Source organism: Salmo trutta, chromosome 22, assembly GCF_901001165.1.
Source record: "Salmo trutta chromosome 22, fSalTru1.1, whole genome shotgun sequence".
Lineage (NCBI taxonomy): Eukaryota > Metazoa > Chordata > Actinopteri > Salmoniformes > Salmonidae > Salmo > Salmo trutta.
Genome location: NC_042978.1, coordinates 34,710,591 through 34,737,278, shown reverse-complemented (window position 1 = coordinate 34,737,278; position 26,688 = coordinate 34,710,591). Strand labels below are relative to the sequence as shown.

At 43.6% G+C, this 26,688-nt stretch overlaps 2 protein-coding genes across 10 annotated transcripts; both read right to left on the bottom strand.

The window, feature by feature from the left end:
* Positions 1 to 2,352: 2,352 nt before the first annotated feature.
* Positions 2,353 to 19,467, bottom strand: eef1db (eukaryotic translation elongation factor 1 delta b (guanine nucleotide exchange protein)). 5 transcript variants are annotated; one of them, XM_029707800.1, is made up of 10 exons: positions 19,283 to 19,467; positions 19,056 to 19,059; positions 18,174 to 18,203; positions 13,618 to 13,738; positions 13,380 to 13,451; positions 3,862 to 3,946; positions 3,666 to 3,754; positions 3,154 to 3,354; positions 2,754 to 2,948; positions 2,353 to 2,605 (listed from the first exon to the last, which is right to left on the bottom strand). In XM_029707800.1, the coding sequence occupies exons 1-10, from the start codon at positions 19,326 to 19,328 to the stop codon at positions 2,567 to 2,569; spliced, it is 882 nt and encodes a 293-aa protein (XP_029563660.1). In that variant the 5' UTR covers positions 19,329 to 19,467; the 3' UTR covers positions 2,353 to 2,566. The 5 variants fall into 5 exon arrangements, with proteins under 5 accessions (XP_029563660.1, XP_029563659.1, XP_029563661.1 ...); XM_029707799.1 differs by lacking the exons at positions 19,056 to 19,059; positions 19,283 to 19,467 and adding exons at positions 15,626 to 16,923; positions 18,558 to 19,029; XM_029707801.1 differs by lacking the exon at positions 18,174 to 18,203.
* Positions 19,468 to 19,740: 273 nt separating this feature from the next.
* pycr3 (pyrroline-5-carboxylate reductase 3) lies at positions 19,741 to 26,687 on the bottom strand. 5 transcript variants are annotated; one of them, XM_029707809.1, is made up of 7 exons: positions 26,548 to 26,687; positions 24,145 to 24,253; positions 23,213 to 23,277; positions 22,786 to 22,965; positions 22,235 to 22,447; positions 20,324 to 20,416; positions 19,741 to 20,221 (listed from the first exon to the last, which is right to left on the bottom strand). In XM_029707809.1, exons 2-7 carry the CDS (start codon positions 24,221 to 24,223, stop codon positions 20,009 to 20,011), a joined length of 843 nt encoding a protein of 280 aa, XP_029563669.1. In that variant the 5' UTR covers positions 24,224 to 24,253; positions 26,548 to 26,687; the 3' UTR covers positions 19,741 to 20,008. The 5 variants fall into 5 exon arrangements, 4 of the variants coding, with proteins under 4 accessions (XP_029563669.1, XP_029563667.1, XP_029563670.1 ...); XM_029707807.1 differs by lacking the exon at positions 26,548 to 26,687 and adding an exon at positions 24,758 to 25,362; XR_003868701.1 differs by lacking the exons at positions 19,741 to 20,221; positions 26,548 to 26,687 and adding exons at positions 22,007 to 22,115; positions 24,758 to 25,362.
* Between the last annotated feature and the right edge of the window lies 1 nt (position 26,688).

The following is a 26,688-nucleotide window of genomic DNA, read 5'->3' as shown; positions in this document are numbered from 1 at the left end:
CCCCAAACAAGAATCAGTACTGATCATGGGACCCTACCTTACTCTAATGTATTGTACTGTACTGTACTTTACTCTACTGTATTAAACTCTACTGTACCGTGCTCTACTGTATTGTACTGTACTGTGCTGTTCAGGCCACATCAGGGCCGGACTAAATCTGAACCAACTCTAGACGTCTATATTTGGACCAAATGGCTGATCCGGACTGGACATCTGTGGAGGTTGAAATCAAGGCTGGTCCAGACCCTACCATATCTGAACCAAACATAGATGCCTACAAATGGGTCAGATATGGACCAAAAATCTACGTCCATGAAATCAAGGCCGATCCGGACCGCACCAAAAAAGGATGGCCGGTCCAGACAGATCGGTAAATGCTTAGTGGGGAACGACAGACCAGGGTCATGCCGTGAAAGGCAAACATCACACTGGACCAATCATTGACGTCTATATTTGGGCCAAATCAAGGCCAGTCTGTACCAGACCAAATCTGAACTAATCAGATTTTTGGGCCAATACATATTTTTTTGTGGCCAGATCAAGGCCGGTCCAGACGTGAGCAAATCTGAAGCAATTATAGACATCTATGTTAGGACCAACAATAGGCCAGTCGGGACCTGACCTCCGTGGACGTTGAAATTAAGGCCGGCCCGGGTGAAATCTGAAACAAACATAGATGTCTATGCTTGGCCAAAGTCAAGGCCGGTCCGGACCAGACGAAATCTGAACCATAAATCTTTTTCTTGTGTATTGTATTTTAGAATCAATGTTACATTTTTTCTGACATTTCATATTCAGTGTAACCATTTTCTGACATATTTTAGATTCCATTTTCTAACAAAAGTCATACTTGGTAACTTTTGTTCTTAATTCTTGATTTTTTTACTGGTCAGTTGCAGTCTTGTTGGTTCCAGGAGCAAATACTTGTGCATTTTTTGGCTGACAAAAACTGTATTATCCTTTCATTGTCAATGATTAATTAAGTAATCTATATATTAATGATAAGCCACTGTTGTCTTCTTTCGAAATAGTTAATACAAGTTTTGACTCAAACCACTCCACTGAGCATGTATTGTGTTCAAGGTGATATTGTAATCAACCCCATTTCACATGTTTTCCCCTGCATAGCTAGTATATGGTAATAACAACCTATTCTTTATTTTACTATGTTTCATAAAATTATATTTAAAAAAAGGCGTCAACACAGTTGACAATGGTCTCTCATCAGTGGGACATGATGGTAGTCACATTCTGTAATCAAGATTTGGTATTTGGTATTTATTTGGATCCACATTAGCCGCTGCAAAAGCATCAGCTACTCTTGCTGGAGTCCACATGAAACATGACATATTGCATAGTACAGAACATTATTAGTCAAGGACTGAAATACATACATTTAAAATGTCTCACACAGCCTACATATCAGTACATACACACAATATCTAGGTCTAATACATAGTACTGTGCAAATTACAATACAAGATATATAAAATGGCTGTCTCTCTGCAGTCCACTTTTCTGCAGTAAGATGTTATTTTCCAGTGCATTCAGAAAGTATTCAGACCCCTTTACTTTTTCCACATTTTGTTATGCTACAGCCTTATTCTAAAATGGATTAAATTGTTTTATTCCCTCAATCTACACACAATACCCCATAATGACAAAGCAAAAACAATTTGGGGGGCAAATGAGAGTTCCACAGGGATGCTGGGCCATGTTGACTCCAATGCTTCACACAGTTGTGTCAAGTTGTTCTTTGGGTGGTGGACCATTCTTGATACCCACGGGAAACTGTTGAGCTTGAAAAACTCAGCAGCGTTGCAGTTCTTGAAAAGCAAACCGGTGCACCTGGCCAGCCTCATTATTGCAATAATTAAATCGATATTAAATAAAGATGATTGTTTGAAGAAATGACCAAATCTCTCTCAGTACTGAATTCCCATGACATACTACCATACCCCGTTCAAAAGCACTTCAATCTTTTGTCTTGTCCATACAACCTCTGAATGGGTCACATACACAATCCATCTCAATGGTCTTAAAAATCCTTCTTTAACCTGTCTCTTCCCCTTCATCTACACAGATTGAATTTGATTTCACAGGTGACATCAATAAAGGGACCACACCTTTCATCTATATTCACCTGGCTAGTCTGTCATAACAGAGCAGGTGTTCCTAATGTTTTGTACACTCCAATGTATCTTGCTGCTACCTCATCTAGGGATGGATTTGACCCTTTTATTAACACAAGACAAACCAAACTTTGTCCATGAAGTTTACAATAAATGCTAATTTACAGTGGTTCCCAACCATTACATGTGTGAATACCCAGAGAGAGAGACAAGAGAGGAGTTCAAGTGCACCAAAATCTCTTTATTATTAACCATGTGACACAAACAGCAGCAATGAATGGACAGGGAACATGACCAAGTAACCAAATGACACTATTCCCTATATAGTGCACTACTTTTGACCAGGGCCTATAGAGTTCTGGTCAAAAGTAATTCATGTTATAGAGAATAGGGTGCCATGTGGGACGGGCCCAATGACGAGGAAGAGGATGGAATCAAATCTTGTTGAAAGCTGCTACATCGACACTCTGGACCTGCAGAACAAGAGAATAGAGAACATTCATCAAGATAAACTACACAACAGTTTCCAACTGTCTCTCATTTGGGTAAGATAACCGTACAAGGACATACAGCATAGTATATTGTCAAAGGTGTGTGTGTGTGAATCATGCCTGTACTCACGTAGTCTTCAAACTTGGTGATCTCCTCCTCTAGCAGGTCTGTCCCCACCTTGTTGTCCTCAACAACACACTGGATCTGTAGCTTCCTGATACCATAACCCACTGGAACCAGCTTAGACTGACCCCACAGCAGACCGTCAGCAACAACAGACCTCACACACTCCTCCAGCTTAGCCATGTCTGTTTCATCATCCCACTGAGAGAGCAAAAGGGAGAGCAGAGAAGGGAAGGTGGAGAGAGAGGGGAGGGAGGGAAGGGGGAATAACATAACCGGAAGACATGAAGAAAGATTTGAATGTCATGAAAACACACTGGAACAAATATTCCATCATAAATATTTATAAAATATTGTCTACTGATGGAGAGAGCATTAGGAAGAGTGGGTGGGGACTGTGACGTACAGGCTTGACGTCTAATAGGATAGAAGACTTTGCGATGAGGGTGGGTTTCTTGGCCTTCTTCTCTGCGTACTCTTTCAGCCTCTGCTCTTTGATTCGCTCGGCCTCCGGATCCTCCTCATCATCACTGCCAAACAGGTCCATATCATCATCATCCTCCTCCTCAACTGGAGCACTGGTCGTCTTCAGCTGGACGGATGTGGCCTGAGGAGGAGAGGAGCACACCAATAATATGAGAAAAATATATGCCAGTTAACATTGTGTCCTGCCAGAAAGTACAATGACTCAGTCTGCACTAATAATAGTCCATAGCTACTCGTCTCCTTAGAATGATGCCATCTTTCGGAAGACAATGGCCACTAAGCATATGCTTCAATCCAAAGCAATTTACACAAAAATTAGTGATTGATTACATGTATGTGATCCTTGCGGGAAAATTAACCCACGACCTTGTTTTTGCTAGCGCCATACTCTTCCTAACTCAGCCACACAGGACCAGCGTGAGAGGGACTTACATTTGTACAGGGGGCTGGCGATGGGGATTTCTCCAGGACCGATACCCGACACTCCAACTTAGACAGAGCTGACCGCAGGTCTTCCACCACTGACAGAGACACACACGGGAAAGAGAGTCAGATAGATCACATGGAAGGAAGCATACAAGCACCTCTGAGTAAGATACACAGATGCCACACACACACACACACACACCTTGGCGCAGACTGTGGTTCTCTAGCTCCAGGATCTTGATCTGTGTGACCAGTTCCCCTTGATCTCCTGTCCCATTAGCTGCACTCTGAACACAAAACACACACGAAAGTCACCATGTCACTTTCAGCAGATCACCAGCAACCTCTACTGGCCAAACCCAGGTAACACGATCAGTTAAATCGAAGACAATAGGGTGAACAACAGATCTGCCACATGTTGTGTTCATAAATAAATACAGCTGTTGGCAGAGAGAGAATAGACAATGAATGACAGCTACAATTACAGCTGATGCAATGCTCCTCCCACTCAGGAAGAAAGAGTGTAGAAAGGATGGGCATTAGTAATTTTTTAACTATTCGAATAATATAAAACAACAACATTTGGATACCCAGATAGTTAACATTTAAAATAAAAAATAAACTACTCGACCAATTAGAAAGACATAAAATGCCACAAAAGTGTGCCGTTTTCAGACTTTTCTTTAACTGTTGCCGTTAGCCTAGGATGATGTTCACCATCATGGAACTGATTCAGTTCTCACAAAAGGTTCTGGTGAGTGTTTTGCATTGATCTGTGTAAGGTCTTGTGGAACCTCCGTGCGTGGAACCTCCGTGCGTGGAACCTCCGTGCGTGCCTGTAGGGTAAATCACCAATTGAAGTGGGGAAAACAGCATACCATTGTCAGGGCTGACCGGAGGGCTAAAAGCACCATGATACTAAAATGTATTTTCATGTAAAACCCAACCCATAGCCCACAAGATAGAAAATGAGCTTGAAAAGACTTCTAGATAAAGCTTCTTCATTATTTTTAGCTTTTTCATTGGCCTAAAAGTTTGGTGATGATCAGAGGAGCTTTCAGTAGACCCTTCTAACATTCTACAGAGAAGGGTCCAAACATAAGAGGTCTGTCACTGACCAATCACAACTCCTAAAATATATATATATATATATATATATATATATACACACACGTCCATCTTAGCAACACCCCAGAGGAGGGTGGACAGGGAAGACCATGGAAATGGACAGACAGAGAAAAGCATGTCCATTATACATGGAGAATAAAGTGAATAGGGGTGAAAGGAGGGTCAGGGTGGCTGACCAGAAAAAGGGTTTGTCTGTGTGTGTGTGTGTGTGTGTGACACATTGCTCTCAGTAAGGGGTAGCTAGCTACTGTCACACAGGGTGGGACACTTACAGGATAGTGGTTCTGGGGTTGACCAGAGTCTCTGCTAGGTAACAGTGAATTCTTCAGCTGTAGGGTTGGGAGGGAGGGAAGGAAGGAAGGAGAGAGCTGAATGAAGTTGAAGGTGCTGAGGGGACAGTGGTTGAAAGGAAACAGAGCTACAGGAGGAATCAGGCAGAGGTATACCCAGGACTGGCCTACAGGAGGGTTCGGGCAGAGATATACCCAGGACTGGCCTACAGGAGGGTTCGGGCAGAGGTATACCCAGGACTGGCCTACAGGAGGGTTCGGGCAGAGGTATACCCAGGACTGGCCTACAGGAGGGTTCGGGCAGAGGTACACCCAGGACTGGCCTACAGGAGGGTTCGGGCAGAGGTACACCCAGGACTGGCCTACAGGAGGGTTCGGGCAGAGGTACACCCAGGACTGGTCTACAGGAGGGTTCGGGCAGAGGTATACCCAGGACTGGTCTACAGGAGGGTTCGGGCAGAGGTATACCCAGGACTGGTCTACAGGAGGGTTCGGGCAGAGGTATACCCAGGACTGGTCTACAGGAGGGTTCGGGCAGAGGTATACCCAGGACTGGTCTACAGGAGGGCCAAGGCAGAGGTATACCCAGGACTGGTCTACAGGAGGGTTCAAGGCAGAGGTATACCCAGGACTGGTCTACAGGAGGGTTCGGGCAGAGGTATACCCAGGACTGGCCTACAGGAGGGTTCGGGCAGAGGTATACCCAGGATTGGTCTACAGGAGGGCCAAGGCAGAGGTATACCCAGGACTGGTCTACGGGGGAACTGGCAGAGGAATGAAAGGTTAAGTCAGTCATGCAAGAAATCATACAAACTGATATCTTGCTTCAGCAGGTTATACCTGCATAAACCCACACACACCCCTGAGGCTTAAACCAGCATTACGAGCCACAACATGCTACTCAAACATGCAGGAATGGCTAGGACTGAACTGAACCACAGACAAAAACACTTTAGATGGCTCATGAAATCACACTTTTGGATTTCATGTTAGCTAAACCAGAGCATGAAAATCAAAAACACACCTGTTTGTTCTCTAAGTACAAGTGATAGGCCTGGGTTGTGTTCACTAGAAACCAAAAGGAAGAAAACCAACTGAAATGGGGCACGATTACCTTAACTTGTCCAATAAGAGACTTGTTTTCATTGCAAAACTATTTCCATTGCATGCACTAATGAATACAACCCAGGGTATTCAAGGTTCTTGTCAGTAGCTCAGGGTCAACATAAACACAACTAGCTGCAGTCAAAACAGAATGTTGCTGTGAAACAGTCTTAGCTGGGTGGTCAGATATGGCCAGTTCAGTAAAGATATCTCCCCACACACACACACACACACACACACACACAGTCAAAAGTCTGAACACACCTACTCATTCGAGGAATTTCCTTTATTTTATAAATTGTAGAATGATAGTGAAGATATCCATCACCGTAGCTGAGTTCGTAGAGCATGGTGTTTGCAACGCCAGGGTTGAGGGTTCGATTCCCATGGTGGGCCAGCACAGGAAAAAAATGTATGAAATGAAATGTATGCATTCACTACTGTAAGTCGCTCTGGATAAGAGCGTCTGCTAAATGACTAAAATGTAAATGTTTATCAAAACTATGAAATAACACATATGCTTCAAGGTGGGAACCACATACACGGAGATCATCCGTTCACCTACTCTGCATCTCACAAAGACAGTGGTTGGAACCAAAAATCTGAAATTTGGACTCAGAAAGGGACATCTTTCCATTGCTTGTGTTTCTTGGCCCAAGCAAGTCTCTTCTTCCTAGTAGTGGTTTCTTTGCAGCAATTTGACCATGAAGGCCTGATTCACACAGTTGATGTTGAGATGTGTCTGTTACTTGAACTCTGTGAACCATTAATTTGGGCTACAATCTGAGGTGCAGTTAACTCTAATGAACTTATCCTCTGCTGCAGAGGTATCTCTGGGTCTTCCTTCCCTGTGGCGGTCCTCATGAGAGCCAGTTTCATCATAGCGCTTGATGGTTTTTGCGACTGCACTTGAAGAAACTTTCAAGGTTCTTGACATTTTCCGTATTGACTGACCTTCATATCTTAAAGTAATGATGGACTGTCGTTTCTTTTTGCTTTATGAAGTGTTCTTGCCATAATATGGACTTGGTCTTTTACCAAACAAGGCCATCTTCTGTATACCACCCCTACCTTGTCACAACACAACTAATTGGCTCAAATGCATTAAGGAAAGAAATTCCACAAATTAACTTTTAACAAGGCACACCTGTTAATTGAAATGCATTCCAGGTGACTACCTCATGAAGCTGGTTGAGAGAATGCAGAGTGTGCAAAGCTGTCATCAAGGCAAAGGGTGGCAACTTTGAAGAATCTCAAATATATTTTGATTTGTTTAACAGGTTTTTGGTTACTACATGATTCCATGTGTTATTTCATAGTTTTGATGTCTTCACTGGTATTCTACAATGTAGAAAATAGTACAAATACAAACCCTTGAACGAGTAGTTGTCCAAACTTCTGACTGGTTCTGTGTGTGTAATATATATTATTGGCTATTTCAGCCAAAACCGTTGGGTGACAGGTGTATAAAATAGAGCACAGCCATGCAATCTCAATAGACACACATTAGCAGTAGAATGGCCTTACTGAAGAGCTCAGTGACTTTCAACGTGGCACCGTCATAGGATGCCAGCCACCCTTCCAACAAGTCAGTTCTTCACATTTCTGCCCTGATAGAGCTGCCCCGGTCAAGTATAAGGGCTTTTATTGTGAAGTGGAAATGTCTAGGAGCAACAATGGCTCAGCCGCAATGTGGTAGGCCACTCAAGCTCACAGAACAGGACCGTTTTAGAAAAATAGTCTGTCCTCGGTTACAACACTCACTACAGAGTTCCAAAATACCTCTGGAAACAACTGTTCGTTGGGAGCTTCATGAAATGGGTTACCATGGCCAATCAGCAGCACACAAGCCTGAGATCACCATGTGCAATGCCAAGTGTCAGCTGAAGTGGGGTAAAACTCACTGCCATTGGACTCTGGAGCAGTGGAAACGCATTCTCTGGAGTGATGAATCACGCTTCATCTGGCAGTCTGATGGACGAATCTGGGTTTGGCGGATGCCAGGAGAACGCTACGTGCCCCAATGCATAGTGGCAACTTTGTTGGTTTTTATTTTACACTTCATTTAGTAAATATTTTCTTAACTATTTCTTGAACTGCATTGTTGGTTAAGGGCTTATATGTAATAATTTCACAGTAAAGTCTACACCTGTTGTATTCGGCGCATACAAATACAATTTGATTTGAACTGTAACGTTTGGTGGAGGAGGAATAATGTGTTTTTTTTTTCTTCTTTTTTTTCTCATGGTTCGGGCTAGGCCCCTTAGTTCCAGTGAAGGGAAATCTTAATGCTACAGCATACAATGACATTCAAGATGATTCTGTGCTTCCAACTTTGTGGCAACAGTTTAGGGAAGGCACTTTCCTGTTTCAGCATGACAATGCCCCCGTGCACAAAGCGAGATCCATACAGAAATGGTTTGTTGAGATTTGGATGTAAGAACTTGACTGGCCTGCACAGAGTCCTGACCTCAACCCTATCAAACACCTTTGGGATGAATTGGAACGTTGACTGCGAGCCAGGCCTAATCGCCCAACATCAGTGCCCGACCTCACTAATGCTCTGGTGGTTGATTGGAAGCAAGTCCCAGCAGCAATGTTTCAACATCTAGTGGAAAGCCTTCCTAGAAGCAGCCAGCAAAGACGGGACCAACTCCATATTAATGCCCATGATTTTGGAATGAGATGTTCAACGAGCAGGTGTCCACATACATTTGGTCATGTGTGTGGGTGGGGTCTTGGACCAGGTAACACACTACAAAAGATGATCTACAGTACCATGCAACCGTTTTAGGCAGGTGTGAAAAGATGCTGTAAAGTAAGAATGCTTTCAAAAATAGACATTAATAGTTTATATTTATCAATTAACAAAATGCAAAGTGAGTGAATGGAAGAAAAATCTACATCAAACCAATATTTGATGTGACCACCCTTTGCCTTCAAAACAGCATCATTTCTTCTAGGTACACTTGCACACAGTTTTTGAAGGAACTCGGCAGGTAGGTTGGCCCAAACATCTTGGAGAACTAACCACAGTTCTTCTGTGGATCTAGGCAGCCTCAGGTGCTCCTCTCTCTTCGTGTAATCCCAGACAGACAGAATCGATGATGTTGAGATCAGGGCTCTGTGGGGGCCGTACTATCACTTCCAGGACTCCTTTTACACTGAAGATAATTCTTAATGACTTTCGCTGTTTGTTTGGGGTCGTTGTCATGCTGCAGAATACATTTGGGGCCAATCAGATGCCTCCCTGATGGTATTGCATGGCGGATAAGTATCTGCCTGTACTTCTCAGAATTGAGGAGACCATTAATTCTGACCAAATCCCCAACTCCATTTGCAGAAATGCAGCCCCAAACTTCCAAAGAACCTCCACCATGCTTCACTGTTGCCTGCAGACACTCATTCGTGTACCGCTATCAGCCCTTCAGCGAACAAACTGCCTTCTGCTACAGCCAAATATTTCAGTCCAGAGCACCTGCTGCCATTTTGCTGCACCCCAGTTCCTGTGTTTTCGTGCACAGTTGAGTCACTTGGCCTTGTTTCCACGTCAGAGGTATGGCTTTTTAGCCGCAAGTCTGACCAGATTTCTCCGGACAGTAGATGGGTATAACAGGGTCCCACTGTTTTCTGCCAATTCTGAGCTGATGGTACTGCTGGACATCTTCCGATTGCGAAGGGAAGTAAGCTTGATATGTCTTTCAAGTTTCCCTTGGCCGACCACTACGTCTACGGTCCTCAACGTTGCCCGTTTCTTTGTGCTTCTTCAAAAGAGCTTGGACAGCACATCTGGAAACCCCCGTCTGCCTTGAAATTTCTGCCTGGGAGAGACCTTGCTGATGCATTATAACTTACCTTGTGTCTTGTTGCTGTGCTCAGTCTTGCCATGGTGTATGACTTTTGACAGTAAAAGTATTTGATCCCCTGCTGATTTTGTACGTTTGCCCACTGACAAAGAAATGATCAGTCTATAATTTTAACCTGTCTGGGAACGTGGGCGTCCTACCCCTGGTACACCCTATCAATAGCAGGTGAAATATCAAGGGCGCCAAATTTGAAAACAATTAAATGTCATAATTCAAATTTCTCAAACATACAACTATCTTACACCTTTTGAAAGATAAACATCTCCTTAATCTAACCACGTTGTCCGATTTCAAAAAGGCTTTACGGCGAAAGCATAAAGTTAGATTATGTTAGGACAGTACATTGAAAATAGCTGTGTGTAATGTTTTGTCAATGCAAAGACCGGCGTCACCAAAAGCAGAAAACCATCTAAAATTATGCACTAACCTTTGACAATCTTCATCAGATGACACTCCTATGACATTATGTTAGACAATACATGCATTTTTTGTTCTATCAAGTTCATATTTATATCCAAAAACAGCGTTTTACTATGGCGTTGATGTTGAGGAAATATTTTCCCTCCAATACCGCCAGTCAATCAGCACAACAAATTAAATAATTACTATTCAAAACCATTGGTAAAATATTATATTGTCATTCAAAGAATTATAGATTAACATCTCTTGAATGCAACCGCATTGCCAGATTTAAAAATAACTTTACTGGGAAATCACACTTTGCAATAATCTGAGTACTGCGCCCAGAAAAATAGGCTTTGCGATACAGACCAAGCGCCATGTTGGAGAGATCTAAAAACAAAAATACTATGTAAATAATCCCTTACCTTTGATTATCTTCATCAGAAGGCACTTCCAGGAATCCCAGGTCCATAACAAATGTAGTTTTGTTCGAAAAAGCTCATAATTTATGTCCAAAAAGCTCCGTGTTGTTAGCGCGTCCTGTAGGCTACTCAAAAACATGAATGTCGCCCGCCGGACTTGTCTTCACCAAAGAGGGGGAAAAAAAATATTTACGTTCGTTCAAACATGTCAAACGTTGTATAGCATAAATCATTAGGGCCTTTTTCAATCAGAACTTCAATAATATTCAAGGCGGACGATTGCATTCTCTTTTAAAACGTATTGGAACGAGAGTACCCAAACATGCACTCGCGCGCCAGAGTCGTATCGGCCATCCGCTTATGACCAACGTTCCAAGTCTCTTGTTCTGTCAGTTTTCACAGTAGAAGACTCAAACCACTTTGTAAAGACTGGTGACATCTAGTGGAAGCCAAAGGAAGTGCTCAATGATTAATAAGCCCCTGTGTGTTTCAATGGCATAGGCTTAAAAGTAATTCAACACATCAGGTATCCCCTTCCTGTCAGAATTTGTCTTTGGGTTTTGACTGCCATAGGAGTTCTGTTATACTTGACACCATTCAAACAGTTTTAGAAAATTCAGAGTGTTTTCTATCCAAATCTGTTAATCATATGCATATCCTTGCTTCTGAGTTGGTGTAGGAGGCAGTTAAAAATGGGCACATATTTTTTTCAAAATTCTCAATACTGCCCCCTATCCCCAACATTAATGGTAGGTTTATTTGAACAGTGAGAGACAGAATAAGAAAAAAATCCTGAACAACGCATGTCAAAAATGTTATAAATTGATTTGCATTTTAATGAGGGAAATAAGTATTTGACCCACCTCTCAATCAGAAAGATTTCTGGCTCCCAGGTGTCTTTTAAACAGGTAACGAGCTGAGATTAGGAGCACACTCTTAAAGGGAGTGCTCCTAATCTCAGTTTGTTACCTGTATAAAAGACACCTGTCCACAGAAGCAATCAAATCAGATTCCAAACTCTCCACCATGGCCAAGACCAAAGAGCTCTCCAAGGATGTCAGGGACAAGATTGTAGACCTACACAAGGCTGGAATGGGCTACAAGACCATTGCCAAGCAGCTTGGTGAGAAGGTGACAACAATTGGTGCGATTATTCGCAAATGGAAAAAACACAAAAGAACTGTCAATCTCCCTCGGCCTGGGGCTCCATGCAAGATCTCACCTCATGGAGTTGCAATGATCATGAGAACGGTGAGGAATCAGCTGGGACCATAGTCACCAAGAAAACAATTGGTAACACATTGCGCCGTGAAGGACTGAAATCCTGCAGCGCTCCCCCTGCTCAAGAAAGCACATATACATGCCCATCTGAAGTTTTCCAATGAACATCTGAATGATTCAGAGGACAACTGGGTGAAAGTGTTGTGGTCAGAGGAGACCAAAACGGAGCTCTTTGGCATCAACTCAACTCGCTGTGTTTGGAGGAGGAGGAATGCTGCCTATGACCCCAAGAACACCATCCCCACTGTCAAACATGGAGGTGGAAACATTATGCTTTGGGGGTGTTTTTCTGCTAAGGGGATAGGACAACTTCACCGCATCAAAGGGACGATGGAAGGGGCCATGTACCGTCAAATCTTGGGTGAGAACCTCCTTCCCTCAGCCAGGGCATTGAAAATGGGTCGTGGATGGGTATTCCAGCATGACAATGACCCAAAACACACGGCCAAGGCAACAAAGGAGGGGCTCAAGAAGAAGCACATTAAGGTCCTGGAGTGGCCTAGCCAGTCTGCCGACCTTAATCCCATAGAAAATCTGTGGAGGGAGCTGAAGGTTCGAGTTGCCAAACGTCAGCCTCGAAACCGTAATGACTTGGAGAAGATCTGCAAAGTGGAGTGGGACAAAATCCCTCCTGAGATGTGTGCAAACCTGGTGGCCAACTACAAGAAACGTCTGACCTCTGTGATTGCCAACAAGGGTTTTGCCACCAAGTACTAAGTCATGTTTTGCAGAGGGGTCAAATACTTATTTCCCTCATTAAAATGCAAAAAATGTTATAACATTTTTGACATGCGATTTTCTGGATTTTTTTGTTGTTATTCTGTCTCTCACTGTTCAAATAAACCTACCATTAAAATTATAGACTGAACATTTCTTTGTCAGTGGGCAAACGTACAAAATCAGCAGGGGATCAAATACTTTTTTCCCCTCACTGTACAAGAATTGATGCTGTTTTGAAGGCAAAGGTTGGTCACACCAAATATGGATTTGATTGAGATTTTTCTTCTGTTCACTCACTTTGCATTTAGTTAATTGATAAATATAATATATTAACATGTCTATTTTTGAAAGCATTCTTACTTTCCAACATTTTTACACACCTGCCTAAAACTTTTGCACAGTACTGTATATTAAAAGGTGGTGACCTTACTTTCAGTGCCGCTTTAAAGCAGATAGTGTGAGAGATGGGGTGTATGAAGGCTCAGATGTGTATTATATTACACTCACTCCTGCTAGAGACTTCTGGATGTTTTCTCTGGCTCGGGCTATGTCCTGCAGGATGCTGTTGGCTCCCAGCTCCTATAGGGTAAAGTACAGGGACCAGGTCACACACTGGTGTACACACACACACACACACACACACACGAGAGGTGGAGACATGTGTGAGGAAGAGACGATTGTCTCACACACACACACACACACACACACACACACACACACACAAAGAGAGAGAGAAACGACCTACTTGTGCTGGGTGTGACGTGCCGTTCATGCGTTCGTAGAAATGTCTCTCTGCCTCATCGTAGCGAAGTTTATCAAACCAGATCTTCTCCTGAGCTAGGTAGTCTACTGCTGCACTCATGGTGCTACAGAGAGGGAGAGGAAGCAGATATGAGAAGGGAGAGGGACAGAAGAGGGAGGAGGAGAAAGGGATCTAATGTTTAGTAATTCAGTGAGTCCATTAGACTGTTTGTATCCCTCTGTTTTAACCATCTGTGTCCCACTACAGACAATGCCCCCCCCCCCATCCTTAGAAGTAAGATAAATAAGGGGCACAACTTTCACTGGGTACTGCATATTTGTCCCCCCAGTTTTATCATTGGATTGTGATACAAAAAGCAGCATCGTTGTGCTTTAGGACCATGCAGATGCCTCAGAGCGGTCAGGTAGGCTGTTTGGTGGTTTCAGACGGCTGGATTTAGGACTGTGCAGACACCACAGAGCATGCGAACAGAGGCAGCTGTTGTCTGTGTGTGGTGTGCTTTTTCTCTGGGAGTTGTAAAAGCAAGCAGAGCAGAAACTTGCTACTCTTTATTTGATTGATGTAGCTGGCAAAGTAAGTGCTGTTTGACTTAACAAATAATTATTTTCCCAGTGCTGAGCTAGTAATGTAACTGACATGTAACGTTAGCTAATGTTTCATTCCATCTTGACTTAAGATCTGTCTGGAGTGAATGAACTGACGTAAGCTAGCTAGTAGCTACCACAGCCAATTCAACTCAAGCCATCTGTCAGGTACAGTGGCTTGCGAAAGTATTCACCCCTCTGACATTTTTCCTATTTTGTTGCCTTACAACCTGGAATTAAATTAGATTTTTTAGGGGTTTGTGAGGAAGACCTGGGAGACACTACTGATGAATGGATACAGATGTTTAAATGCCCAGTCATGTTCATATAATCTCGACATAAATTATCGTCATTTAAGACCATCCATAAAACGTACTATATGCCAGTGTAACCGAATACCATGCACTCAGAAATTGTATTCCTCTGCTGGAGATGTAAAACACAAAAGGGGACATATTTCAATATATTATGTTCTTGTGAAGACTGGCAAAGAGTATGTTCTTTTATCTCAGCATATCTACAGATTCTTCCTGTTTTTGTTTGCTTGGAAATGTTGACACTGGAGACTTATCAGAAGAAACTGTGTAACCTAGCATTCATAGTGGCTAAGAAATGCATTGCCATTAATTGGAAGGGTGGGGAACCGTTTAGAAATTACAACACTTGTTGTACATAGTTTCCCCCCCACATTTGGTCCCACATTCATAGAGTTCAATGACTATATCAAGCTTGTGACTCTACAAATTTGTATGATGCATTTGCTGTTTGTTTTGGTTGTGTTTCAGATTTTGTGCCCAATAGAAATGAATGGTAAATAATGTATCATGTCATTTGAGTCACTTTTATTGTAAATAAAAACAAATGCTTTCAAGCACTTCTACATTAATGTGGATGCTACCAAGATTACAGATAATCCTGAATGAATTGTGAATAATGACGTGTCAGAAAGTTACAGATGCACAAATATATCATACCCCTAAGACATGCTAACCATTACAATAACAGGGGAGGTTAGCATTTGTGTGGGGGGTATGATATGTGTTTCTATAACTCTCCCTCATCATTATTCATGATTTATTCAGAATTATCCATAATCATAGTAGCATCCATATTCATTTAGAAGTGTTTAGAAACATTCTATTCTTATTTATGTCCCCCCCACACACTTCTAAAACCAAAGTTGCGCCCCTGGGATAAATCTTTGATGACCACCAACATTGAGTAAAATAAATAATCATGCAAGTCAAAAATGAAAAAAAGAGTAAAGCAAAAAAAAAAAAAAAGTGACAAATGAGCAAATAAAAACACAGAAAACAAGTTAAAGAAATCAAAAAGCAATGAAAAGGAGATCGTCAAATGAAGCTGGTTTAGTTTGTGGAGGTCAAGACTCCTGGAATGGGTCATACTTGTCCCTCAGAGGGCCGTTGCATGCGACCGGGAAGGCTGGCGATGATGTTGCAAACGCCGCAGTATCTTCTTCTCCAAGAGCCCCCTCCTCTCTGTTGGCTACTGTTGACTCCACAGGTACATTCTGGTGATAACCGTAGAAACGTCTCTCTGCATCCTCGTAGCGACCCCGGTCTAGCCACACCCTCTCACTGTCCGGATGAAGGAAGTAACAGACTCCTCCCACTGACATGGTCACACCTTCCTCATCTGTGACGTCAGCAGGCTCCTCCTCCTCCTGAATGGTGCGCAGAGAGTGATAGACTTCGGCCTTCCCCTGTGAGGCCATAGGTGCTTCTTCTAAAACTTCCTCCTCTTCCATAAGACTCTGTGGGTGGTCGCCAATACCCCTGGAGGTTGAGTGAGCGTTAGGGTTGGTACGTGAGGTGGAGGCTCCACCAACCAGGTTGTTGCAGGTATGAAAGCGGTTGTTGCCGTAGAGGCTCTGGTAGAAGGCCTCCTCGGCCCGGTCGTAAAGAGGCTTCTGCAGCCACACGTGCCTCAGCAGCTCCATGGTGAGACAGGGCAGCCCATTCATGAGCTGACCAGGGGCCTGGGCCGAGGTCAGTGGGGAGGCCGCCTGCGGGGTCTGGGCCAGGGACAGGTACCCCTCGTTTGGTGTGGCGGCGCTGTTTGCGGGGAGGGCCGGGAAGTCTGGGGCTGCTGGCTGCAGGGGCTCTGCAAAAACACAACACTCTTCAGCTACTATGGTTGGAGGGGTGATTGGATGGTTCGGGGCAGGGGGTGAGGGTTGAGGGGAGGTGGGGTGGTTGTCAGCAGCCAGGGCAGAGGGCGAGGGTGAGCTGCTTGGCCGTGTCTTCGCCCCGTTGGCAGAGCGTGCCAACCAGCACTGATACAGACTCTCAGCCTGCTCATACACACCGCGGTCAAACCACACAGATTCACACTCAGACCGCATGCCGAGCAGGACCATGCTGGGGGAGTCAGGGACAGGGGCGTGGCTACTGTCCCCCTGGCCAGGTGGTGGAGGCGGATGCATCTCCACGGCAATGAATGCAGGGTGGTTGTCGGGTTGAGCAGAGCGTTTCCGACGGCGACGGCTCTTCCCACTGCGTTTCCGGTTGCCGTCTCCATTCACGCTGCTGCTCTCTGGGGAGGACAAAGAGACACCACCCCTGTTCCTCTGACCCCCCTCTACTGCCACCTCATTGGTACAGTCCACCTGGCAGCGGTTGGGAGGGAGATCAGGAACAGACTGATCCATTGCTGAACACGGGGGGTTCCACTGAGACAGCATCTTTGATCCGAAGCAGAGAAAAAGGGAGAGAGGGACAGGCTAGAGGGTTAGTGACACAGAGGAGAGAAGTTTAGAGAGACATATAAATTCATCGATTGGACTCTGCCATTTTTGCTTTGTAATGGATCAATCCCAGAATGCATTGAGGCATGCAGGAAGAGAAAGAAGAAGAACAGACAAAGAGCCAGATCCAGCAGACCAAGGTCGGATGAATGATGAACTGAATGATGTTCACTTCACCGGTTGTGTTCGAAGAGCACAAACAGGAGAAAACATCTTCAAAGTGTTCACCAAGTAGTACAGGCTAGTGCCTCCGTTTCACAAGTTTTACTCCTATTTCATGCCTTTTGAACACAACCCCTCATGTCCAATGTTATATTCTGGAGTTCTTAGAATTCTCATACGTCGGAGGGTAGCCAATAGTAGATGTCTCTGGATAAACAGCCTCTATTCAGGTCCACTTATATTCTTTATATGGCAACCAATAGATGCCATCATGGCCAACTAAAGAACTTGAATCACAAGCAAATGCAAAAAAATAAATAAATAATATAAATAAATAAATAATAAAATTATGCATATTCTGCATGCAAACTGAAAAAGTTGCTGCATAACCTTAAAGGGCAGAAAATAAAATATGATCACTCAGCAAGTTTCGTGAGGGGTGTTGTTGAATGAATGGCCTGATAACAGGAACAGCACTGGAATGATAGATAAGATCTAATGCAGGTAGGACCAACCTCACAATGCTGAGCATCCCAAGTGGCACCCTATTCCCTTTATAATGCATTAAGGCTCTGGTCAAAAGTAGTGTACTATAAAGGGAATAGGGTGAAATTTGGGACGAATCCTGTATGTTCTGTGTACACATCATAGAATCCTAGATTATATACAGTAGACTACACAACATAAACTGCCACAGCAAAGACTTGAGTTATTAGCAGTCCAGGATGAAGCTGTGGTTTTGATGGCGGGCAAATCATGCATAATTCATACCATAGTGAAACAGGAAACACATTTCCTTATAGCCATCTAGATGTGTTTTTTCCCCCAATCGTTTTTTAGTACTACTAATAGAAACAACTTGGCTGTAGTCCTATTAACAATATATATTAGAGATTATTTTTATTGTTAGAATTATTTCACCTTGATAGTTTGGCCGTTAAGAAAACGATTTCCTGCATGATAGGCATGTAAAACACCTTATAGTTGACCTATATATATAAAAAAAATAAACGAATGTAACTCACCTTCCTTGGTGAGTGTGTGAGACCAAACAACTTTCGTGATTAGAATGCGCAACACGTTATTTTCATCCATTCCGCCGCGAGCCATGAACAAAGCAAACAAACATTATAAAACTGCATACCGGCCTACAGGAAAATCAACACCTTGGGAATAGGCTACAGCATAGGCGTGTACAGTAGGCCTAAGTATAAAAGTGTGACAGCCTCAAGAATTGGCTAAACGTGCCTTTGGTTGGGGGGACTATTTTAAGACTGCGTGATTGCAAAGAAAACGTTTATATTTTTGTGTCATTTAATTAATAATCTAATAATTATTATTATTATAATAATAACCTAAACCACATTTTACTAAACGTATGACAAAGACTAATGCAATAGGCTACTCACTTCTCCAATTCCTGAGAGCATATAACAAGGGGACATAGGCATAAGAGGTTGTTATTTGAGACAGTGTTAAAAATCACATTGAAACATTGTATCAACAGCGGTGTTATTCCTTTGATGTTACAATGTCACAATTTAACGTCACCGGCTCACTGTCACTGATATAACATACGTCATGTCGACATCTTCCGTCGCTCTCAAGACATCGAGGCAGGTGGTGCCACTTCCAAAGGGAAGCCTTTGTAAACTAAAACGTTAAAGCCACCCGTCTAGCTTCATTAGCAATGAATTCTCTGAAAAATTACGTATTTTCTGATGTCGGAGAATAGCAGCTTCTGTTGATATTCATATTTAGCCGGTCGGGCCCGGTTTGGACGCTCATGGCTGTCCCAACATTTCTTTTCTTGACCGTTTACATTAGCTCTCCCTTACACCAAACAATTTGACTAGCGGCTACCATGTTCATTCCCCGGTTGGAAAAGCGAGCTGTCAGTTACTTACTGTTCTGTATTTTGATAGTTAACGGGTCCGGTGTTCCCGGTGTGCTTGTTCAGTTTGGAGCCGAGAACAGAAAGGGAGAAAGAATAAGCGTAAACCGAAGGGGTGGGGGGGCCAAGGGGGAAGGGCCCTGCTTTTTAAACGCCCGGTTGATTCACATATAACCTACTGAAAGTATTTTAGAATTATAATATTATTTAAGTCTGGAACAGTGTGTAGTCATAATTTACCTTTAATTTGTTCAATCAGTTTTTTCCAGGATTGGTATACTCCCATTCAACACGCACTGCGCTTGCACATGACAGAATAAGGAACTGATGAATAAAACGTCATTTCGTCCGCCAGCAGGGGTCCCTTGATTTCAGACTGGGACCGCTCAAAATCATGTCACACTGATTTTTTTGTTTCATATTTGTCTGGAATAAAAAAAAATGTTGGGATAGTTTTCAAATTAAATTAATAACAAATGCAGAAAACCCAAGGAAGGTGAATTGTATGTAACATCTGTAACTTGATAGGCCACACTTTAGAAGAATGGAAATGTACTTTTAGTACATTAATGTACAGTACCACTCAAATACATTGTAAGTAATTTCCAACATCATATTATGTGCAGGTTCTATAAGGACCATCTGAATTAACAGTGTGAATGTACAGCACCTGTTCATAGCCATCAGTTTAGAGCAGATAGGTACAACATTCTTTTAATAACAAAAAATTCAAATGAACATTGATAAATTACAAAGATAACTGGATTAGCGCTGATTTGACGCATCTTGCTGTATTCTTCATAATCACTATGTGCCCTTGAACAACTCCTCCAGTCAGATTTGTAGTTAGATTAGGCTCCAACCGTAACAAAGTTGAAGACTGAAGTGGTTTCTGTGGGCATTGGGCAGAGAGCAACCAAAAAAAATCAACATTTCCTGAATCAGTTACTATGGGCCAAAACGACCTCACTTCCTATTTTCTGTGGCCATAGGCGCCGACTTCCTGCCCAGCTCCCTGGCCCTCTCAGTAGCAGTCTCCACAGCGGTCATGGTGGCGGCCCTCACACCCCCCTGCTCCATGGCATGAAGCCCGAAGATAGTGGTGCCTCCTGGTGTACACACCTCCGAACGCAGTTGGGCTGGATGCTTCCCTGAGTCCCTCAACAACTGGCCTGCCCCCTAGAACAGAGAAGAACATTACACATGAACAGAGATACAGAAGTACCTGTGCTAATACATTATAATACAAATGAGGACTGCTTTATGAAACCAAAAACTCACCAATACAGTCTGAGCAGCGATGCTATGGGCCAGAGCACTGGGCATGCCCATCTTCACCGCTCCCTCAGCCAGCGCCTCTGCAAACAGATACACCTGCAGGGCCAATGACTCTCTGTTATAACCAGAACATTACCCCTTTCAGTTTTGTCTTCTCCATCCCATCCCTCTCCCACTCCATCTCTCCTTTCTTTACCTCCATCCCTCTATCCAACTACTTCTCTGACAGAGTTCAGTGTGTCAAATCGGAGGGCCTGTTGTCCGGGCCTCTGGCAGTCTCAATGGGGGTGCCACAGGGTTCAATTCTCAGGCCGACTCTTTTCTCTGTATACATCAATGATGTTGCTCTTGCTGCTGGTGATTCTCTGATCCACCTCTATACAGACGACACCATTCTGTATACTTCCAGCCCTTCCTTGGACACTGTGTTAACAAACCTCCAGACGAGCTTCAATGCCATAAAACATTCCTTCTGTGGTCTCCAACTGCTCTTAAATGCAAGTAAAACTAAACGCATGCTCTTCAACCGATCACTGCCCGCACCTGCCCGCCCGTCTAGCAGCCCTACTCTGGACAGTTCTGACTTAGAATATGTAGACAACTACAAATACCTAGGTGTCTGGCTAGACTGTAAATTATCCTTCCAGACTCACATTAAGCATCACCAATCCAAAATGAAATCTAGAATTGGCTTCCTATTTCTCAACAAAGCATCCTTCACTCATGCTGCCAAACAGTTTTACCCTCGTAAAACTGACCATCCTACCAATCCTCAACTTCGGCAATGTCATTTACAAATTAGCCTCCCAACACTCTACTCAACATATTGGATGCAGTCTATCACAGTGCCATCCGTTTTGTCATCAAAGCCCCATATACAACCCACCACTGCGACCTGTACGCTCTCGTTGGCTGGCCCTTGCTTCATACTCGTCGCCAAACCCACTGGCTCCAGGTCATCTACAAGTCTTTCCTAGGTAAAGCCCCACCTTATCTCAGCTCACTGGTCACCATAGCAGCACCCACCCATAGCACATGCTCCAGCAGGTATATCTCACTGGTCATCCCCAAAGCCAATTTCTCCTTTGGGCGCCTTTGCTTCCAGTTCTCTGCTGCCAATGACTGGAACGAACTGCAAAAATCACTGAAGCTGGAGACTCATATCTCCCTCACTATCTTTAAACACCAGCTGTAAGAGCAGCTCACAGATCACTGCACATAGCCCATCTGTAAATAGTCCATCCAACTACCTCATCCCCATACTGTATTTATTTATTTATCTTGCTCCTTTGAACCCCAGTATCTCTACTTGCAGATTTATCTTCTGCACATCTATCACTCCAGTGTTAAATTGGTATATTGTAATTACTTCGCCACCATAGCCTATTTATTGCCTTACCCCCCTTATCTTACCTCATTTGCACACACTGTATATAGACTTTTTCTACTGTATGTTTGTTTATTCCATGTGTAACTCTGTGTTGTTGTATGTGTCAAACTGCTTTGCTTTATCTTGGCCAGGTCGCAGTTGTAAATGAGAACTTGTTCTCAACTAGCCTACCTGGTTAAATAAAGGTGAAATAATATACATTTTAAAAATCCCTACCTACCCTCCATCCTTCTCTTTCCTCCTTGATCCATTTTACATTTACATTTCAGTAGACACTCTTATCCATAGCGACTTACAATGAGTGAAATTTCAATAGATTAGGCCCTTCAAACTCAACTCTGGACCTTGAAGCCAGTTCCACTGCATTTTTTCCATTGTTGCCCTCCAGTCAGGACTGACTTAGACCTAGGACACCAAGTGTGTGCAATTAATGATCAGGTAGAACAGAAAACCAGCAGGCTCTGGAACTCGTAGGGTAAGAGTTGAATATCCTTGGTTAGCCCATCCCTCCTCCTCCCACTCACAAAGGCCACCCCACTGCCACTGAGCCCAGTGTGGATGTCTATCCAGGCCTCGGGCCCCTCCTCCACCAGGCCACAGTGTTGAAGCAGCGAGCGGAGCAGATCCCCGTCCTCCTGTCGCGCCCGTGTCCCCCGCGAGAACAACAGTGCCCCTTGCTGGACCAGACAGGGAAGGTTGGGCATCAGTCTCAAAACCACAGTGTCAAATGGCAGGAGCTGGAGGAGAGGGGGGAGGGAGATGAGAGAAGGAGGGCGAGAGGGGGGAGGGAGATGAGAGAAGGAGGGCGAGAGGGGGGAGGGAGATGAGAGAAGGAGGGTGAGAGGGACAGTGGTGTTCAGATGGATGGAAGAAGAAGAAAAGAAAGAGGGCATGTGACAGAGACCAAAACACAAAATTATACAATTATGGTCTTTTGCTTTATTGCTAAAAATGTTCTTGCCTTTTTCTTGTCTGCAAAGAAAATTGCCAGGCATGTCTATCAGATATCTGATCAACCAATCAAGCAACTCAAGTTACTAAGCAATAGTTTAAAAACCCTCTCATCTGGACTCACCCCCTGAAGCGTTGCCAAGGTTACACCTGCTGCCACGGAGACGATGATGTGTTTCCGGGTGACGAGGTCTGTAATCTCACTGAGAATGGTTGTGACGAGGTGTGGTTTGACCGCCACGAACACCAAGTCACAGCTACTGACCAGCTCTGCATTGGAGTGGGTGACAGCCACCCCCAACTCCTGAAATAAAATGAAAACAGAGGTGAATGGTAGCTCTGCGCACTGAGCAACACACACACACACACACACACACACACACACACACACACACACACGTAGAGCAATAAATTCATCAATGCAAATACAGTGATTACACACACACACGTAGAGCAATAAATTCATCAATGCAAATACAGTGATTGACATCGGCTGACGGGGGTGGAGAGAAAATAAGTGTGCGTGGAAAAAAAGAGGAGGAATGTAATACCTGAAAGCGACCAAAGTTCCTTGCGGAGGGTGCGCTCACTTTAACATTGGTGGGAGGGACATCTCCTGCAATTAAACATCCTGCAAGTTTTTTGGGGCAAGTAAAGAGTCTCTCACACACACACACACACACACCAGGGTTGTGGTCAATTCTAATTGAAGTCAGTTAGTTCAGGAAGTAAACTGAAATTCCAATTCAATATTTGAAAAAAGGGCATCTACTTTCAATGACTTCTCAATTAACTGAAAAGGAGAAGCTATTTATGTAAGAAGTTTTTACAGATTGGAATTTTATATTCAAATCACTTCCTGAATTGACCGACTTCAATTCTAATATACCTCAACCCTGACACACACACACTAGATTCCCTTGGCTATCCTGTAGGCCATGTTACCCTGATGAAGACACACACTATATTCTCCCTGTTGACCTACCAGACTGCAGGACTCCCTTGGCTATCCCGTAGGCCATGTTACCCTGATGAAGACACACACACTATATTCTCCCTGTTGACCTACCAGACTGCAGGACTCCCTTGGCTATCCCGTAGGCCATGTTACCCTGATGAAGACACACACTATATTCTCCCTGTTGACCTACCAGACTGCAGGACTCCCTTGGCTATCCCGTAGGCCATGTTACCCTGATGAAGACACACACACTATATTCTCCCTGTTGACCTACCAGACTGCAGGACTCCCTTGGCTATCCCGTAGGCCATGTTACCCTGATGAAGACACACACTATGTTCTCCCTGTTGACCTACCAGACTGCAGGACTCCCTTGGCTATCCCGTAGGCCATGTTACCCTGATGAAGACACACACTATATTCTCCCTGTTGACCTACCAGACTGCAGGACTCCCTTGGCTATCCCGTAGGCCATGTTACCCTGATGAAGACACACACACTATATTCTCCCTGTTGACCTACCAGACTGCAGGACTCCCTTGGCTATCCCGTAGGCCATGTTGCCTGCCCCAATGAAGCCGATTCTCAGGTTAGAGTCCATCTCAGGAGGAGTCTCTGGGTCTGTCTTGATCTGCATGGGGGGCAAAGATAAATCCCTAGTCATACCAATGAACCATAACAGGGGCATCAATGACTATAATGACATGATCGCCTGCGTCTCTCAAATGGCACACTATAACGTGTACTACTTTAGATATGGGCTCATAGTGGGGTGGCAGGTAGCCTAGCGGTTAAAGTGTTGGGACAGTAAGGTTGCTTGGTTGAATGCCTGAGCCGGCAAAGTGGAAAAATCTGCCATTCTTCCCTTGAGCAAGGCAGTTAACCCCCACAACAAATGCTCCCCGGGTGCTGATGACATCGATTAAGGCAGCCCCCGCACCGCTCTGATTCAGAGGGGTTGGGTTAAATGCGGAAGACACATTTCGGTTAAATGCATTCAGGTATCCCCCTTTCCCTTAGGGTTCGGGTCAAAAGTCGTGCACTGTATAGGGGATACAGTGCCAGGGCACAGACAACATAATCATGGGCTTGACATCTGGGCAATGGTAAGAAATCAAATTAGTCCATTGCCTACAATGACATCCACAGTAGAATGATCATGCAACGACTGAGCAGCAGTTGCTTCTTCTTCGGAATCTTCTGTCTCTTCGTCATGCACTGTAGGCTTAGGCCTATTCCGAATACGAACAGGGCCGGTGTTGGTGCCATGCGAGCGGCTCCATGTTTCAGATTCATCCATGATTGATTGCATCGTGGTTGCATATTGTGGGAAACGAGTAAGTTTCACTGTTTGCTGGTTGTTATTCCAGCTATAATACGATGTCTTGAGAACTTTCCACCGGTGCCTTATCTGGTCAATTGATCTGTGATACCCGGCCTGTTTCATTCTCTTCTCTGCTACCTTGAACAACTTCAGGTTTCGAACCTTTCGACCGTCCAAGTGCTTCGCTATGTCCAGCTCCCTTAAAACTTTTAACATATATTCAGTCTCCTCCGAGTCCCAGAAGTATTTTTTCATGGCAGCCATTTTTTACTCAAAGTTTTTTAGGCTGTGATATGTAGTGATCAAATTATAATATTGATCTGTCCGAATATTCCGAATGGATCTCGATCGGATTATACACATTCCACCTATGCTTTGCTGGGGTCGTCACTAGTTACCAACGCCACAAAGTCCTAAACCCCGCCTATTTCGAAAATGCATCTTCTTAAAATCTGATTTTAAACCTAACCCTAATCTTAAACACACTGCTAACCTTATGCCTAACCCTAACCTTAAATTAAGGCCAAAAATGTAATTTTTGTTTTAATTAATATTAAAGATATAGGCTGTTGACTTTGTGGCTGTGGTAACTAGTGGAAACACTTTACTGCCGGAACAATAACAAATAAACTTCCGGTTTCAGCCTTCATAATAAAAGCCCTCATATAGGCCATAAACAATTATTTTATTAAACGTTTCAATAACACGTTAAGAAAAATGATTTGATAAATACCTATTGGTCAGTATGTTACGATATTGGTATAATAAGAAAAAGATAACAAATGTTAACACACATTTTTATATATATTTTTAGACGTCTCTCATTCAGACCTCTTGGTGTAAGAGCTAATCTCCTGACAAATGTATGGCCACATTAGAGATACATATTTCCCACAGATCACACAGACCCACAAAGAATTTGAAAACAACTCAAGCATTGATAAACTCCCAAATCTGTTAGGCAAAATACCGCAGTGTGAAATCACAGCAGCAAGATGTGGCCACGAGAAAGCGCAACCAGAGAAGCACAAACCAATATTTATCTTCCCCTACTATTCGTATGTACATAGCTGATAATACAACTCTTGAAATGTCTAAAACATTTACGAGTGAAATATTTAAGCAATAAGGTACGAGGGTGTGTGGTATATGGCCAATATACCATGGCTAAGGGCTGTTCTTAGGCAACACGCAATTCAGGGCTCGAACTACCCAGTTTATAATTACTGATAAATTATAATAGTTTTTTTGTTGTTGCTGATTTGTGTCTTCTCACTTTTGTTTGTTTATTTTACTCGCTTTGGCAATATAAACACGTTTCCCATGCCAATAAAGCCCCTTTGAATTCAATTGCTAACTAGGTGTTGGACTGACAGACACAGGGGCCGTGGGTTTGAGTCCCAGTCACTTCTGACAGTACTAACACAAATCGTCGGGCTCACACACGTGTGCTTTTACAACTAGAACCACAACCACATCAAGCTGCTAGCTACTACAGCTCAAAATTTTAACTAACTAGGTAGCTAGCTAGCCTATGATTCAAATTGACGTCACTTTATTTCAGATATATATGCATTATACAGTTGCCTAGTTATGGTTACCTTCAATCAAATCCAGGGATTTTGTAGAGGCTTTGAGCTCAGCTGACACACGAGTCTTCCTGTCTGAGCAAGTTGCTGCACAGTATCTGATCTGTATATCATCTCAACTTCAGTTATATGTACCATAAAGGACACATATGA

Coding starts and splice junctions, on each gene's coding strand:
- eef1db (XM_029707799.1), bottom strand. CDS start 18,599: ATGCCTATGTCCCCTTGTTATATGCTCTCAGGAATTGGAGAA. Junction 3,355..3,665: donor CGCCAGCCCCCTGTACAAAT/GTAAGTCCCTCT, acceptor TCTCCTCCTCAG/GCCACATCCGTCCAGCTGAA. Junction 2,949..3,153: donor TCCTATTAGACGTCAAGCCT/GTACGTCACAGT, acceptor TTGCTCTCTCAG/TGGGATGATGAAACAGACAT.
- pycr3 (XM_029707807.1), bottom strand. CDS start 25,210: ATGGCTGCCATGAAAAAATACTTCTGGGACTCGGAGGAGACTGAATAT. Junction 23,278..24,144: donor CAAGGGAGTCCTGCAGTCTG/GTAGGTCAACAG, acceptor GTTTAATTGCAG/GAGATGTCCCTCCCACCAAT. Junction 20,417..22,234: donor GTGGCAGTGGGGTGGCCTTT/GTGAGTGGGAGG, acceptor TTGGCCCTGCAG/GTGTATCTGTTTGCAGAGGC.